The following is a 15,429-nucleotide window of genomic DNA, read 5'->3' as shown; positions in this document are numbered from 1 at the left end:
AAAATAAAATAGCAAGCCATAGTGTAGTCAAGAGGAAGCAAAACCTAGAAGAGGCAAAGTGAAGTCCTTAAGTGATGGTGGATATTTCTAAGAAGACGATGAAATAATGTGACTGACCCTAATAATTCAGGGACATTTTTGGACCAATGGGAAAGCTCAGAAGTGAATCTATGACTCAGCCACAGACGACAAAACAAGACAAAACAAACCCCACTATAGTATATCATGTGGGCTATTTATAAATTGTGATAGTAATTATACAAATGCAAGTTGTTAGCTTGGTTTTTCCATAAAAATAGATATGAATATATTGGGAATGTAAGGAAGAAGGACAGTAAAATGTAGAATGTAAGATTTAAGCTTTATCAGGACATGAATGGATAAAACCTAATGTTGAAAGAATAGTGAAATGGAAATATACATATATATTTATATTTCATAAATAATAGCAAGCAGTAATGGGAGAGCTGAACACAGGGGCCTGAGGCAGGAATCTAGAGTTGGGAGCAGATATTTTTAATAAACATCAAAGTGCTATTTATCTACTAAAATTATGTGTAGGTATCTGACTCCATTTAAAAATACATTACAAAAGAATTTGACCTCTACATTTGCAGTGAAAATGATCAGACTATCCAGGAAACTCTGTGGGTCATGAGGCGGCATCCAGCATGACGAGCACATGAACAGACACGCACAAAAGTGAGTGAGGCACTTCTCTGCCACTTGTCTTGTCCTTAGAGCTGTTCCCTGAACTCCTAGGTTGTGCCAGTCCCTGGCTCCAAAATGCATGGCAGTACTTGCAAAGTCATGTCCTTATAAATCTAAATTCTAAATCTATGTCAAAGTAGTAGAATCAAAACAAACTTTAAAAGTATGAAGAACTGAGCAACCAACTCAGTTGTACTGGTTATGTAGTTTGTTAAGTCTAAGAATTTATCAGTATGTAGGGGGAAAAGTCTAGACCTATTGTTGAAACATCCCCTATTTCCTCACACTTCCTCCTTGTCATCCAACCCAGCTAAGGATCAGCCTGCTTCTTCACAGGCTTCCGTTTTAAGGAGCATTCACAGAATTGCCTGGTAAGGAACTAGGATTCTATCCCAGTGGATCCCATGTGACCCTTCTTTATGATAGGTTTCATCCCACAAAACCCTGGATGTCTTTGGGGGAAGCCAGTGTGTTCTCCTGACTCGAGAGGAATATGAGCAGAGTAGGTCAAGGGTGAAAGAAAAGCAAATTACTGCAGGCCCTAAATTTGTATGCAGACAGTCACCCTTTCCTACAGGTCCCCCCACAAGTCAGCTTCTGAGCCGCCAGTTTGGACTTGCCCAGCTCAATTATCTACTAGGTCTGCTGTCACCAAAGTCCCTACTAATTCTGATTTCAGGGACTCAGAAAATAATTTCTGAGATGAGGATCGGAGTCTACTTTTCCCCCTTTTCATTAGAGGCTCTCATAGTAAATTCAGTACATTTCCGGAGCTCTTTACTAGAAAGTTCTATTTTTTTTCCATTCTTCTCCAGTTCTCAGAAAACTTTAACATTGTTTCACTGCTATAAATAGAAGGACTATATATGACTTCTGATTACATGCTATAAGATTGGCATCTGGCTTATCCGGAGAGGCCAACTTACATTCCTAGTGTGACATCTACTCTACTTGTGATTTCTTAGCAATGACTGACAGCGTTTTAGAGGAAATTATACTTGAAGAAAAACAAGCTGAAAACAAAGAAACCTCAAGTCTAATTCATACATGATCTTACTTTAGGGGAAAAAAGTTCACAATAATCAGAGAAAGCCTTGACTTTTCCTGTGTACAAAGGGAGAGGACATCATGATTCAGGCCACAGAAATAGCAGGTGCAGGTGGATAGGATTTTATATTGTTTTCTGATGATAACAAAATCAGATAATCTGAACCATTATTTGATACATTAGCCTCATTTCAGAGCAACAGCATAGACTTTTGTCCTTCTTTGGAGATGCAACTTTGGAACTTCTTTCCTTTAAGGGGGAAATGCCATACTGTTAAAGACTATATTCCAAATAGAATTTCTGTAGTGTGCTAAGTGATTTTACTTCGTTGGTCTCTCTTTCCACAGCCTGGTTAATTTTGAAGCTCCAATTTTAGTTCATGTTCTATTCAGTATCCTTCCAGCAAATCCTTACACGGCTTAAATCTTTTAGAATAAGTTTCTGTTGCTTTCAACCATACTTCTTAATTGGTAATAGTCCAATCTCTATCTGGAGGATAAATTCTATATGCAATGCCCTTGACAGATGGTCAGATTGTCTGTACATGGTTCCAGCCACAGAGAATGTGCTACATCCCCTGGCCCACTGTTCCTCTGCGAGTTAATTGCAGATATTACAAAGCTTTTCCTTCACTGAGGTGGGATATGTGTCATTTCATCTTCTGTCCACTTCTCTGTTGGCCTTCAGAATAGGCCCAAAGAAACCAATATATTCTTGATAGTGTAACTTCTTACATATTTGTCGATAGTTTTCCTGGACCCTCTGTCCTTCATTTCCAGATTCCAGAGAGAGCTGCCATCATCTTGGCCACCAGGGACTTGCTATGTAGCTTAGACTGGCCTTAAAACTACTAAGTAGCCCAGGCTGATCTTGAACCTATGATTTTCCTTTCTCAGCCTCCCTAGTAACAGGATCAGAGGCATGCACCACACATGGCTGATCAGAGTGGTTTCCAATGTATTTTATGCTTTGTAGAAGGCAAATGACACTGGATTAACATTGGATTATTTAGTATAAACTTTAAGGGAATAAAACCTCTTTTTGAAAAAATTCTATCACAAAAGTTCTAAGTTTAGATCTAGTATACTGACACTCCTTTATCATTATTTTCTCAATTATTTGACAATCATTTCTGTCATTGTTATATACTTTATGGCAAGAAAACCCATTTCTCTACTTACAGAGATAGGTTTTTGCTTAAAACATTACAGATAAAACTTAAGTAAGTTTATGGAAAAATATACAATCAATATATGGGAGATACACTGGATTTCCAAAACAGTGGCTGGTGGGCGTCACTGACTGACATTAGGGAAACTAACTTGGAATGGCTTGTTTGGAGAATACAAAGGGCCCACTTCTCTAATCTAGACATCATATTTCACTATTAAGCCCTGTTGAAGTCACTTTTATTTGTTTTCTTAGCAGTTACTCAGTACCTACAGTTCTCAAGAACTAAACTGTTTGTAACGGTAAGTGATGAAAACAGTTTCCAGCACTCAGGCTTCTGGCATCATACTCTCACTGCCTGAGACTCCATGTTTTCATATACTTCACATGTCCTCCCTTGAACCAACCTGAAAAAAATTCTTTTTATCAGTTTTGTCTTTTCTAACCTTGCTGATATGGAATTCCAAATAAGTAACATACCCACCATCTTTCTTAAAAGTCCTTAGCACAAGATCACACTGGCTGAAGCTTGGAATGACAACTTACCTGTGGCATGTTCCCGAAGACCTACATCAAAGGCAAGTTTATCTGTCTGGGATCTTGATGTGGTCAAGCATGTTAGATACTGTGGAACAAGAGCAGATGCTAGGAGTCATACCCTTCTACCAGGTCCTGGTACCACCACTAGTTAGCTTCCCATTCATTGCAATAAAATCAGCTACTATGAAATAGGTTCAGTTTTCTCCCTCATTGGAAAATTAATTGACATTATGCTTTGGGAAAATATTTTTGTTTTGAATGTAAAACCCCAAAGACAGTCTTATCTGATGATCTAGTAATTCTAGGACTCTATATAGAATAACATTGAAATACTCAATATACTTTGGTTCAAAGGTATTCTGAAAAACTTTTAACTTGAACTCAGGAACAATACAAATGACCAGGGGTAAAGAAGAGGCTAGATCAACTTTGGCTCAGCTGTTTTGTGGAGTATTGCACTACTAAAAGTACTGATAAAGAATATGCATGTAGCATATAACTTTATTTTTATAAGATGTTGAGCCAAGAAGTCCCATAAAATAGCACATCTGTACAGTTGACATATGCCGAAAACTTAAATGTGTAACACATGATTAGAATGAATTACATTGGAATAATGATAAAAATTGTGATTGGATGGGTAAGGTGGCTGGGGGAAGCCAGGAAATCAGATAATTCCCCATTTCTTTTCATTTAACATTTTTCTGAGAACTTCATACATAAGCAATGTGTCTAGTTCACTCCTGCCCCCTCCTCTTCCAACCCTTCCCATGTGGTCTTCCAAATTCATGACTTCTTCTAATTTTTTTGTTACATGTATATACATATGTATGCACATACACATTCATATATATATATAATAATATATATATATATATATATATATATATATATTCTACTGGGCCATGTGTCCAGAGATGATCACTTGGGGTTGGATAGCCTATGTGGGACCTTGTCCATTGAGCAGAGTTTTTCTCCCTGTCTCAGCAGCCATTAGCCACCTGTAGTTCTTCATCTAGGGCAGTGGTTCTCAATCTTCCCAATGCTGCGATCCTTTAATACAGTTATTCCTGTTGTGGTAATTCCCAACCATAAAATTATTTTCATCGCTATTTAATAACTGTAATCTTGCCACTGTTATGGATCATAATGTAAATATCTCTGTTTTTTAATGGTCTAAGGTGACCCCTGTGAAAGGACCATTAGACCCTTAGGTTGAAAACCACTGATCTGAGGGATGGGACCTGTCCATGTTGCCTTGTAAACTGCTAGTAGTTTCTTTCTTTCTTTAAAAAAAATATCTCCTGAGTGTTAAAAATTCTCAAAATTACATTTATCCTTTTTTTGTGGATTATGACAACATATATGCAGGTGACAGTTTTAAAATGATTTTAAAAGCAGTTTAATAAAGGAAATAAACCCAGGGCCTTTTCTTTGCCTTTTTGCTGATGGCACAGTGGTGCAGGCTGGAATTAGAGTGGGAGGGAAATAAGCACAGGTACACCTCTAGCTCTCTGCAGGCAGGTAGAAAATTGTTGCATTATAAAAAGTCTTATTTCATAGGCTTTATACCAAAACTACTTTAAAAAAGCCAGTGTAGAGTTTATATTAATTGGGAGTGAGCTATTTTTAAAAAAGGAGTGAATTTAGACATAAATAGTTCAAACCTTCACATCTATGATAAGGCTGCTAGCCTGAGTTTTAAGAGCCATTGGAGGTAGACTGTTTTCAAAATTTATTTATTTTATCTGTGCAGAAAACATATCTGAGGTTCTCACTTGCCTTTCCAGAGATTGTCAGTCAAAGACCTCCCCACTCAAACCTGCCCCAACCCTCAGACACAACTGGCTATTTTGTTCTGTCTTTTACCCTGAAGTACTAGAGCAGAAAAGGGATATGTCTGAAAGTCAACTTCTCACTGGTGCTCAGACAATATATACTGCAGCAAATCAATTATTTAAGAAATAGCTGCTGATCATGCTACAACCTGGTAGTTCAAGCTTCAAGAAGAACTTTGTGTGGAGAACCTGTAAATATATGAAAATAAACAGGAATGCCTCTGTCCCCTCCTCCCTCTGCTAGGATTACAAGCTGCTATGCCAACCTTTCTGGTGGGTGATGGGGGTCTGTAGTCAGATCCTCATGTTTGCCCAGTTAGTGTATCAGCTTTATTAAAAAATGAAGAATAATCTATCTTATATCAATAGCATTCAAGAATTATATACTTAGGAGCTGAGAGCAAAAACTATTTGAGTCAGCTCATATTACACTAGATCAGTATCACAATATTCATAAGAACTGCTTGCAAAACATCAGGAGTATATGCATTTTGCAAGTTACATTTATTGAAGTTTGCATACTTTTCATTTCAAGCTTTTGCTTTCCAAGTTAGGCTGAATTATCACCACTCTAGTATTTTGGTTTTAAATCCCTTATTAGTATAGCCTGAACCAGTTTTCTGTGATTGCTTCATTCATTATCTTCTTCCTGCCACTGGGTTAACATAACACCTTCAAATTCTTCCAGGACTGAAGGCCCTGGACATTATTCCATTTCTTTAGCTGTGTACAAGTAGAGAAATGCCACACAAATTCCATTTGATTTCTTTCCTTTGTACACCAAATAAATCATCATTTGGTCAGTGATGCATTTGAGAAATGTTTACTGTGTATCTCGTATGCCTATGTACTGTACTTGGTAGGGCTGGGCTTAGTGAAGTTTAAAGAAGGGGAATGGCTCTTTTCCTTACAGAATGGGACACACTCAGTAAACACAAATCCCTGGACTTTGAGCAAAGTGGTAGGAAGACAACAATGGAATGAATTATTTATATTCTGAACTGTTCTCAGTGTTCATCCTTTTTTTCTCATAAATGTTGAGAGCTGTCATCTCCATGTCCTTACCATTCCACTGAAAGAGTGCCGCAGGAGAATTGCATGACCATAGAGCAGGGTCCTGTGGCTTCCCCCTTGTGCTGCCTGTGGGAATGAAGAAGAAAACTGTCAGCACATACCAGCTGTGGCTTCTCCGGCAGAAAAGAAACATGAACGATTTGGGAAGCAGATCCTAAGAAAAACAACCATGGCAAAACTCCCAAAGAATTCATTCAAGAAGCAAGTGTCCAGCCAATGGGCAAAAGGAGACTTTGTGAGCATAGCCATGTGGCATCCTTAGGAGAGGGCAGCAAGGCCTGCTGTTCTCCTCAGAAATGGCCACTGCCAGGATGAGCAGAAACCAGAGCTATTCTACCCTGGAAGCATGTAAATGAGGTACACTCTGCTTACCTTCCTTTGACCTTCTCAGAAGCATCCAGGATGAGAGAGCAACAAGGGTGAAGTAACTACAGCCTAGTGCAGAAGGGCAACTTGGGTGAGCATCAATGTGCACTTTAGGTCTTGCAGTCTTTTGCTCCCTTCTGGGCACTTGTGCTTTCTGTCCATCCAACTCAAATGGTCCTTTTTACACAGATCTCACCAACCAGGGATGGCTCTGAAACCCAGGACTTTAAAAGAGTAACCAGTCCTGCAGAAATAGTCCCCTTAGTAGAGAGACCCATGTGACTGGACTCTCAGTATCCCTCTGTACATCCATTTTGACGATTTGGTAGTGGTTGCCCAAACAGTGGAGAGGGAAGTCAGAGAAGATAAAATGGCCCAAAGGAAATCAAGCCACTGGTGCCTGATCTTCTGTGTGAGTCTGATCCACACAATGCTATCCTGAAATGAACAACTTATGCTGTGAAACTCCAGTGTAGCATCCCAGTTACAAGTGGGTGTGAAGAACAGTCAGTTGAAAATGACAACTGAAAACATTATTTTGGTACCAACCTAATTCTCCTGGTATCACACTAATCTATCCCCAGATAACCCATTTTTAACACACATACTCTTTTAAGAGAAGATACTAGCTGTTTAAAGACTCAATCCTCCCCAAACATGTACCAAAAGAGACTCCAAAGCCTGAGATAGCTACCAAGATTGTGTGTGTGTGTGTGTGTGTGTGTGTGTGTGTGTGTGTGTGTGTGTGTGTGTGTGTTTGCATGCTTGCCCATTCTTGTGCATGTGGAGGCCAGAAGCAGACATGGGTTGTCTTTCTCATTTACCCTTCACTTATTTTATGAGACAGGATCTCTCTTTGAATCTGAGTAGTTGGCTGGCTGGTCAGAAAGCTCCCGGAACTCTCCTTCCTCCTCCTCCTGGTGCTGAGATTACAGGTGCATGCTGCAATGCTTGGACTTCATGTGGGTGCTGAGGATCAGAGCTCAGGTTCTCATGCTTGCACAGCAAATCCTTTTCCTACTTAGTCATCTTCTGTGGACCACTATCAAGAGGAATTTTAGCATTTCACTTCTGTAGTCTAAAAGCATCTTTTATGCATCTCATTCTTTTCAGAGTTGCAGACTGGCTGCCCAAGGCACTGTCTGCAGTTTTATGCGACCCATCCTGTCCCCGCAAGGCATGGCAACGAGCAATGCAGAGGACAAGAAGCAGGTGGTGGGGAGAGAAACAGAGGTCTGGATAACAAGCTATGAGTGATTTCATGTCAGTTCTGTTTGGATTAGCAGAATTGCTCTGTCAAAGAGATTTTTTTCCCCCATGTCATACAATGAGTCTAAAGAGAAAAAAGACAAATGTGGTGTATTGAAAAGAGGCTGATAACTAAATATAAACGTGGCTGTGCTCACCCCCCCTCCTATAGAGATATTTAAGTGTTCTTAGAATTTAATACCATGTAGGATTACACTGCTCTTCACAATATTTCCAAATTTCATGAAATCATTTGCACTAACGTCAGCTGTATTTACAAATGTGTCAACACCTTGCATTAAAATTAGATATACTAAATCATTTCACATCTTGTCTGTCTAACTGGGATTGTCCCTATGAGCATGTATCCTTACAACTTAACTGATGTTTCCAATGGCTCATATTTCATACATACACTCCCACCATGAACAAGTGACTGAAGTAGATGTCCTACTATCAACCATGGGTTCCACCCTTTTCTAATTCTTCTGTGTTCCCACCAGCTGTGTCATTATCAGGAGTCAAGAGCTTCTGACTCCAAACAGTATCACAGAGTGGCCTGGGCTGTTCTCCGGTACATCCAGAAACATTGATGGGACCTCATGTCTTTGATTATGATGCCACCAGAGAAAGAAATGGATTTAAATACCTACTGGATTGCATGTAATTTTGTTCTGCAGACCCTTGGAGCTTCTCTCTAATATGATACAGTAGGTTGTAGATGATTGGGGGATATCAGAATCACCAGGTCCCCATTCCACAGTGCTTATTTCAGTAGGTCTGGAACTGGCCTGAGACTATGCATTTCTAGCAAGGCCTAGGTAATACTGGTGATGTTGGTATAAGGTCAAAATTTTGAGAATTACTGTTAGGGGAATGGTGCTAGCTTTGGTGCTAGGATGAAAGAGGAGACTTCTATTATTATTATAATATTGATTGCTGCTATGGAGCAATGCTATGTATGCATTAGGTGATTTACATACTATCATAGCCCATCTGCATGATGACCTTTTAAGGTAGCAATGAACATCATATTTCATATGGGAGGAGTTTGGTACCTAAGGAGTAAATCTTGCCTTATGTGTCATAGTTGATATGATAGTACCATTAACACTTGTGTTAACAGCAGACCTTAATCTTATTTTTCTAATGTGTGCACAGTGATTGCGCAAGTCACCAACAGGAAGAGATACAGAGACATCTTTCACGGGGCTCCTATAGATGGGGAATCTAATTAGCTCAAATCCTATGGTGGGCACATAACACAGAGCTGTATACAGGAAACATCTTACTTGATATTAACTAGTGAAGCAATGATAATCATCCTCATTTTATAGCTGTGTGACCTGACACTTAGATTAAATGACTTGCTCAAAGTCATACATGTCCCATGTTCAGAGTCTGGACTTCACAAAGGGAATTTAACCATGCATTACAGTATTGACTTTTCTGTGGTGTGGCAGGGGAGATGAAACTTGTCCAAAAATAAAATCATGTTACATGTAGAAACAGCATGCATATTAAAGAAGTGAAGCACAGAGTTTTGAATAGACCAAGAGGGTAAAGGGCACGTGTCAAGGAATGGCTCTATTGAAAAGGTAGACCAGTCACAGGCTGCTGAAATGCAGATGGTAAGAAAGAGACGCCAAAACGGGTAGACTGTGTCCTGGAATTAGAAAGTGTGAGTTATACTTGAACACTCACAGCCATCTAGTGGTTAGTGCCCGTGTGCCCATGGAGAGGGACGGGTGGTCAAGTTGGGGTACAGAGACAAACTGGCCAGGCTATGCAGGGCAGAGACTCGCTTGCTCATTGTATGGACTTTGTTCTACAGTCAGAAAGACACTGTAATAGTTTACGAAAGGATGGTGTCACAGTCAAAACTTAGGAAGGGAAGTCCATGGTAGATGAACAGAGGAGTCAAGCCCTGAGGGGCAGAAGAGGTTGTTCTTTCATTTGGTTTCTTTCACATGGTTGACAGGGGGTGAGCAAATCAAACTGTAGAGGGGTGTCATTATTTATTCCTTTATCTCATCCGATCAAAAACAACTATTGGTATCACCTTTAAAAACATTCTTCAGGCAACCATTCAGCCACCCACTGCTCCTAGTCCCCGAGACTGCTTTGTGTCTCATCTGGTCAAGGTAATGACTTCCCAAATGTGCCTGCTAAATAAGTTGTGGGCTAATGTGGCAGCCAGAACCACCCTTTCCAAAGCTGTAAACCTCATCTTTTTTTTCTTGCCACAAACCCTCCAGTTGCTTGCTACCATGTTACATGCATGATGTTCCCACTGTGCTTTCTAATTCTCTGCATCAGGGTTAGAAATTTTTCTCTGAGAGCCCACACAGCAAATATATTAGGCTCTGTGATCTCTGTCTTATAGTTACCAGTCGCACCTCACATAGTTTTAAAAGGAGTCTGTTCAAAGTTTAGACACCATTTGTACCCTAGCACAGTGTACACATATAGGTTACAGGCTGGATTAGGCCTGCTGATTGCAAGTTGTCAAACTTTACCCTACCTGAGCTGCCTCCCTTACACCCCTCTGACTTCAACTACCAGGAACACACTTCCCATTGCTTCTGCTCTAGCCAAACTGACTGCTCTGTACTTTTCAGATAACCTTGCTCCTACCACATGGCCTTTGCAATGCATTTCTCCCTCCCCAGAAGGTACTTCCAATGTTCGCACAACCAACTTCTAACTTATATGAATCGCTTCCCCCAAAATATCTCATTAGATAAGTCTCCTGTTGTCATTTTTTCCCAGAAGAGTCTCCCTCCATCATGGTCTCCTGTTTCATTATTAGCTGATGTAAATTGCTAAGTTAATTTTGTTCTGTATTTGCCCTTCCTTCCCCTAGAATAAAGTAAGCTCCATGGACATTCAAACTAAAATGCTGTCTGTTATTTCAATGTTATTTCTATCAGTATCAGATGCATTCAAGACACTCACAAATTTTCCCTAAATGAATGAATAAATAATTGGTGTATGTGGCCTTTGGGTCTCCATTTTGCATAACAGAAAGAAGAGGCACAGGGAACTCAAAAAGCTTCTCACAGTTGCCTTGAGCATGTGAGTTGGAATCTGAACTTGGGGCTAAGAACAAATTCTAATAACTCTTTTGATATTAACCCTGGACAAGTATCTCGGGAAAGATGTCACTTTTTACATAAAAGATACACGTAGCTAGCTATTCATGGGGTAGTGTCCACATCTCAAGGCTGTGAGACATTCCACATTCCTTGGGGGATAGTCCTATTCCCCAAAAGTGTTCTTGAATGTCATCACTGACAGAAGGATACTCTTATAGTCACCCTATAATATGGGGGTACACCAGGGAAAATCTGTTAAAGGGCTCCAATTCTATGTCTAGAGGAAGAATATGTCACTAGACAATTCAATCACCTAACCTGTAATTTCAAGGTTAATTTTCATTATTGACATTTGCTTTTGTAGGTTCCAGAGAACAATGCCTTTCATGAAGGTAAACCAGAAATCACATCCATGGAGGCAGAATGCTTACCTTCTATCCAACACCAACATTTCAAAACTACTCTATCTCTAAACTGACTTGTCCTGTGATCCGAAATGCCCATTTTCACACTGGGGGCTCCCAGCCCCTAAGAAGCATTCCAAGACCCCAGGATGGCTCCCTGCTGAATCTAATGTGACCCACCACACATCAAGAGCTATGTCGCAGAAGGCCCTGCAGAGGGAAGGTGTTTTGGGGTGTGCCTGTTTTGATTTTTCTTCCTTGCTTATTCCACCTCTCACTGTAGTTCTACTCAGGCTATAAAAGAAAGATTGCCGGACATTTCCCTACATACAAGAGAGTTAAATAATAATGGTGCCTTTTAAGCACAGAATGAGAGTGTTTAAACTGACTATTCAAAGTGGATAAGTAGGAATAAACTACAGCAAGTAACCAAGCAGAGTCAGCTGGCTCAGTTATTTCACCCTTAAAGCCTCAACTCACAACTGTTTTAAATTATTAAGAATTTTATAGTCTACTTAGGTGAGTAGAACCTTTGAGGAGAAACAAGAGAAGCTATTGGACAAAATTTCAGATTTAATGAAATGGAAAGTTTTACTTTGGTACACCTATTGTGAAAAGTAAAATTTGTTAGTTGTTTATTCCCCTGTGTGATTTCAACTAAGATTAAGAGGGTAGTTTAGATTTCAACAAAATTGTTAGTGAAATTAATGCTGAAATATGAACAAAAAGAAATTTTTGTTCTGAAAGGGAATGTTTGCAAAATGCTTTTAAGCAAAAATGTATATTTCACTCTGCAATGGCTCTTCATAAAGGACAGGGCAGGCACAGATAGTCCATAAAGATCAGACAACATAAAGCATTGTCTAAGGAGGCAGACCCTGTACACAGAGACATTCAGCATCAGCCAGTGAGAGAATAAGAACATCAGATCATGGATAGTAACAGATTCAAATATCCCACTTTAAAATTAAATTACAGCCAAGCAGTGGTGGAATCCCAGCACTCAGGGGCAGAGGCAGGCAGCTCTCTGTGAGTTCGAGGCCAGCCTGGTCTATAGAGTGAGTTGCAGGACAGATTCCAAAGTCACAGAGAAACCCTGTCTCAAAAAACCAAAAATAAAATAAATTACAGACCAACTAGCTTGTAATACAATAGTCTACATCCTTTCCTGATGATCTGAAGTAACATGAATATTCAAAGGAAACAGAAGGTAGATATAACTGTACCCAAACCAAGGAGCACCAGTAAAGTGGAAACTGAAGTACTAAATAGACCAAAGCCCTTCCTTGCATCACAGTGACAAAGGGGTTCACGTCTCATTGAAATGTTGCAGAAAACCGAGCCTCAACTAAAGAAGTAGGAGATAGCTATAAATAAATGATAGCTATCAGAATAAAATGAAAACATATGGAAACATTTTTATTTCTTTTAGCAATGAAAGAAATTGCAATTATATGATCTTGGCTATATCGCTTTATATCTACAAAATGTGCAAAAAAGGGGGGAATGCTGTGTGAACTCTAGTTCAGCTGATGCAAGTCTGTGTAAGGTGGCACCCACTATAACCCTTTTACAAGGCAATATGGTAGTATATAAAAAGAGCCATAAAGACGTCCATAACCTCTGCTATAGTAATTTTACTTCTGGGAATAATTCAAAATGAGCGAGAACATATGCACATACCTCTGGCAAGGGCCGTATAATGGTCACAACCAAACAAAAGGATCCTGGCAAGAATCTAAATATTCAACAGAAATAGTATCTATTAAATCACAGAAATTCTTTAGGATGTTGTAGACTGCAACCATTAAAGGCTGAAATCACCAGAGGTAGGTAGAAACAGAAAATGTTTATGAGACACCATTGTGACAAGATTCAGAATGCAAAGTGCCTTCAACCACTACTTGTGTATACAGGAATGATAAGAGAATCTGTAAAAGTGAAATATCCAGGACACAGAAGATGGCTTAGGCAGCCAAGTGTTTGCCTTGAAAGCACAAGGACCTGAGTTTGATCTCCAGAACTCACATAAAACATGCTGGGTGTGGTACTGAATGCTTATAATCTCAGTCTTGGGAGCCTGAGGAATGGCGGAGTTCTGGGGTTTGCTAGACAGCCAGCATAAACTGCCTGGTGAGCTTCAGGTACAGTGAGAGAGCCCTTTCGAATAAATAAATAAGGCAGTTAGGTAATGAAGGATAGCATCTGAGGAACCACATCAAGGTTTTCCTCTGGCCTCCAAATCAATGTATGTGTGTGTTTACACACACATATGTATGTGCACCTGCACACATATGTACTCATCTACAATGAACTGGTACCCACATATGCACACATACATATACACCTGCAGATATACATATTCACCCACACATGAACCTGTCCTCACACATGAATGTTTACCTGCACACACAAGTACTTATCCACACATGGACATTCATACATGTACACACACACACACACACACACACACACACACACACACACACACACACAAGAACAAAACAGCCACTTGCATGGTTGCAGAATTTTTACACCCTATCCTGGCTCTAAATTTTTCTCTAACACTCTCATCATATCATCATCTCAATAAAATGCATACATGTGTATATGGGGGACAACATGTTGCATGCACTTAAAGAGATGGACTTCCACAAATGCACTTTGTCTGTTCATTAAACTTTTAGTTGCTCAAGGGTGCAGTAAATGACTCAGGCTGTCTGAAAGGCAGACTGGGACACATTGCTACTTCACTTGCTTTGTAGACACTGGCTCTAGAGTGCTATTCTCCAAGGTTTTCCTCTGGCTGCCAAGTGCGTGCGTGCGTGCGTGCGTGCGTGCGTGCGTGCGTGCGTGCGTGCGTGTGTGTGTGTGTGTGTGTGTGTGTGTGTGTGTGTTTACAGACATATGTATGTGCACCTGCACACATATGTACTCATCTATGCATGCGCTGGCACTCACATAGACATAGGTATGTGAGTGCCAGCAGACATACATATTCACCCACAAGAAAAAGTCAGAGAGGACGTTTGCATTTAAGACACCTGAGCTCTTATTTTATCATTTCATGAGTTTCAGCTCCAGATTCTGTAGGGGAAAATATATCTCTTGCCATGAGGTGCCCACACCATGCATGGGCGCCTAGCCCATCAGTACCTCTGAATCTGTAGGTTCCTCTGTTTGGATCTCACTCTAGTTTCTGGGGACTTGGCTTGCCACAATCCTGTGCTTCTCAAGGCTGCCTTGGGCAGTTAGCAGATGCCAGCTCTCTCTTTCCCTACAACTACAGGCTTCAGGACCACCAAGTCTGGCCAAACTCCCAAGACTTCAGTCCAACAAGCTACTCTTCTGTGAGGGATAGACAGATGGGGTGGGCAATACCTCTTCATACTTAGGCTATCAGAGGAACCAATGTGCCTTTCCAGGTAGGTCTTAGACTGTGAATGCCTACAAATAGGGCCAATTTTTACTCTTTAGTTACAGTGAAAGAAAGACTTTGCTAAAACACACTGGAATTTAAACAGCACATCTCAGGGACAGGAGTGCCATGATCACAGGTTAGTTTGACCCATGATAAGGAGCCAGAGCCAGCAAATTAGACAACAGGAATTCAATAGGTATATCACATATCATAATTCTATCTTAAATCCATGTAAACTCTAGGAGTCCAAATAAAAGGTACTTAATTTCCTTTTCTTTCTTCTCTACCGTTTTGGGTCAGTCCTACTGCTCAGCTATGTAACTACGAAAGACTGTATTTTCTGGGCTGGAGAAAGATACTCTTTCCCTTCTAAAGCTCTCTACTGAGAGGAATCAAAATGTAACATGAGAATAAGGCATCCACTGGTAATTTGAGTTTTTGATTTTCTAGTCATTACAGTTGATCATGAATCTAGAACCAGCTGTCTGCAGTGCTTGAGATGCTGGCTGCA

The 15,429-nt window shown here is 40.1% G+C and overlaps 1 protein-coding gene across 1 annotated transcript in view; it reads right to left on the bottom strand.

Annotated features, from left to right (window-relative positions):
* Ryr3 (ryanodine receptor 3) overlaps window positions 1-15,429 on the bottom strand; it is a 465,461-nt gene that overhangs the window by 302,700 nt on the left and 147,332 nt on the right. The window contains 2 exon segments of the mRNA XM_035447052.1: window positions 3,476-3,554; window positions 6,373-6,447. Of these exon segments, the coding sequence (XP_035302943.1) occupies window positions 3,476-3,554; window positions 6,373-6,447 (154 nt within the window).

The sequence above is a fragment of the Cricetulus griseus genome, chromosome 6 (assembly GCF_003668045.3).
Source record: "Cricetulus griseus strain 17A/GY chromosome 6, alternate assembly CriGri-PICRH-1.0, whole genome shotgun sequence".
Lineage (NCBI taxonomy): Eukaryota > Metazoa > Chordata > Mammalia > Rodentia > Cricetidae > Cricetulus > Cricetulus griseus.
Note: the sequence above shows the minus strand (reverse complement) of the source record. Positions and strands in the feature narration are given on the sequence as shown.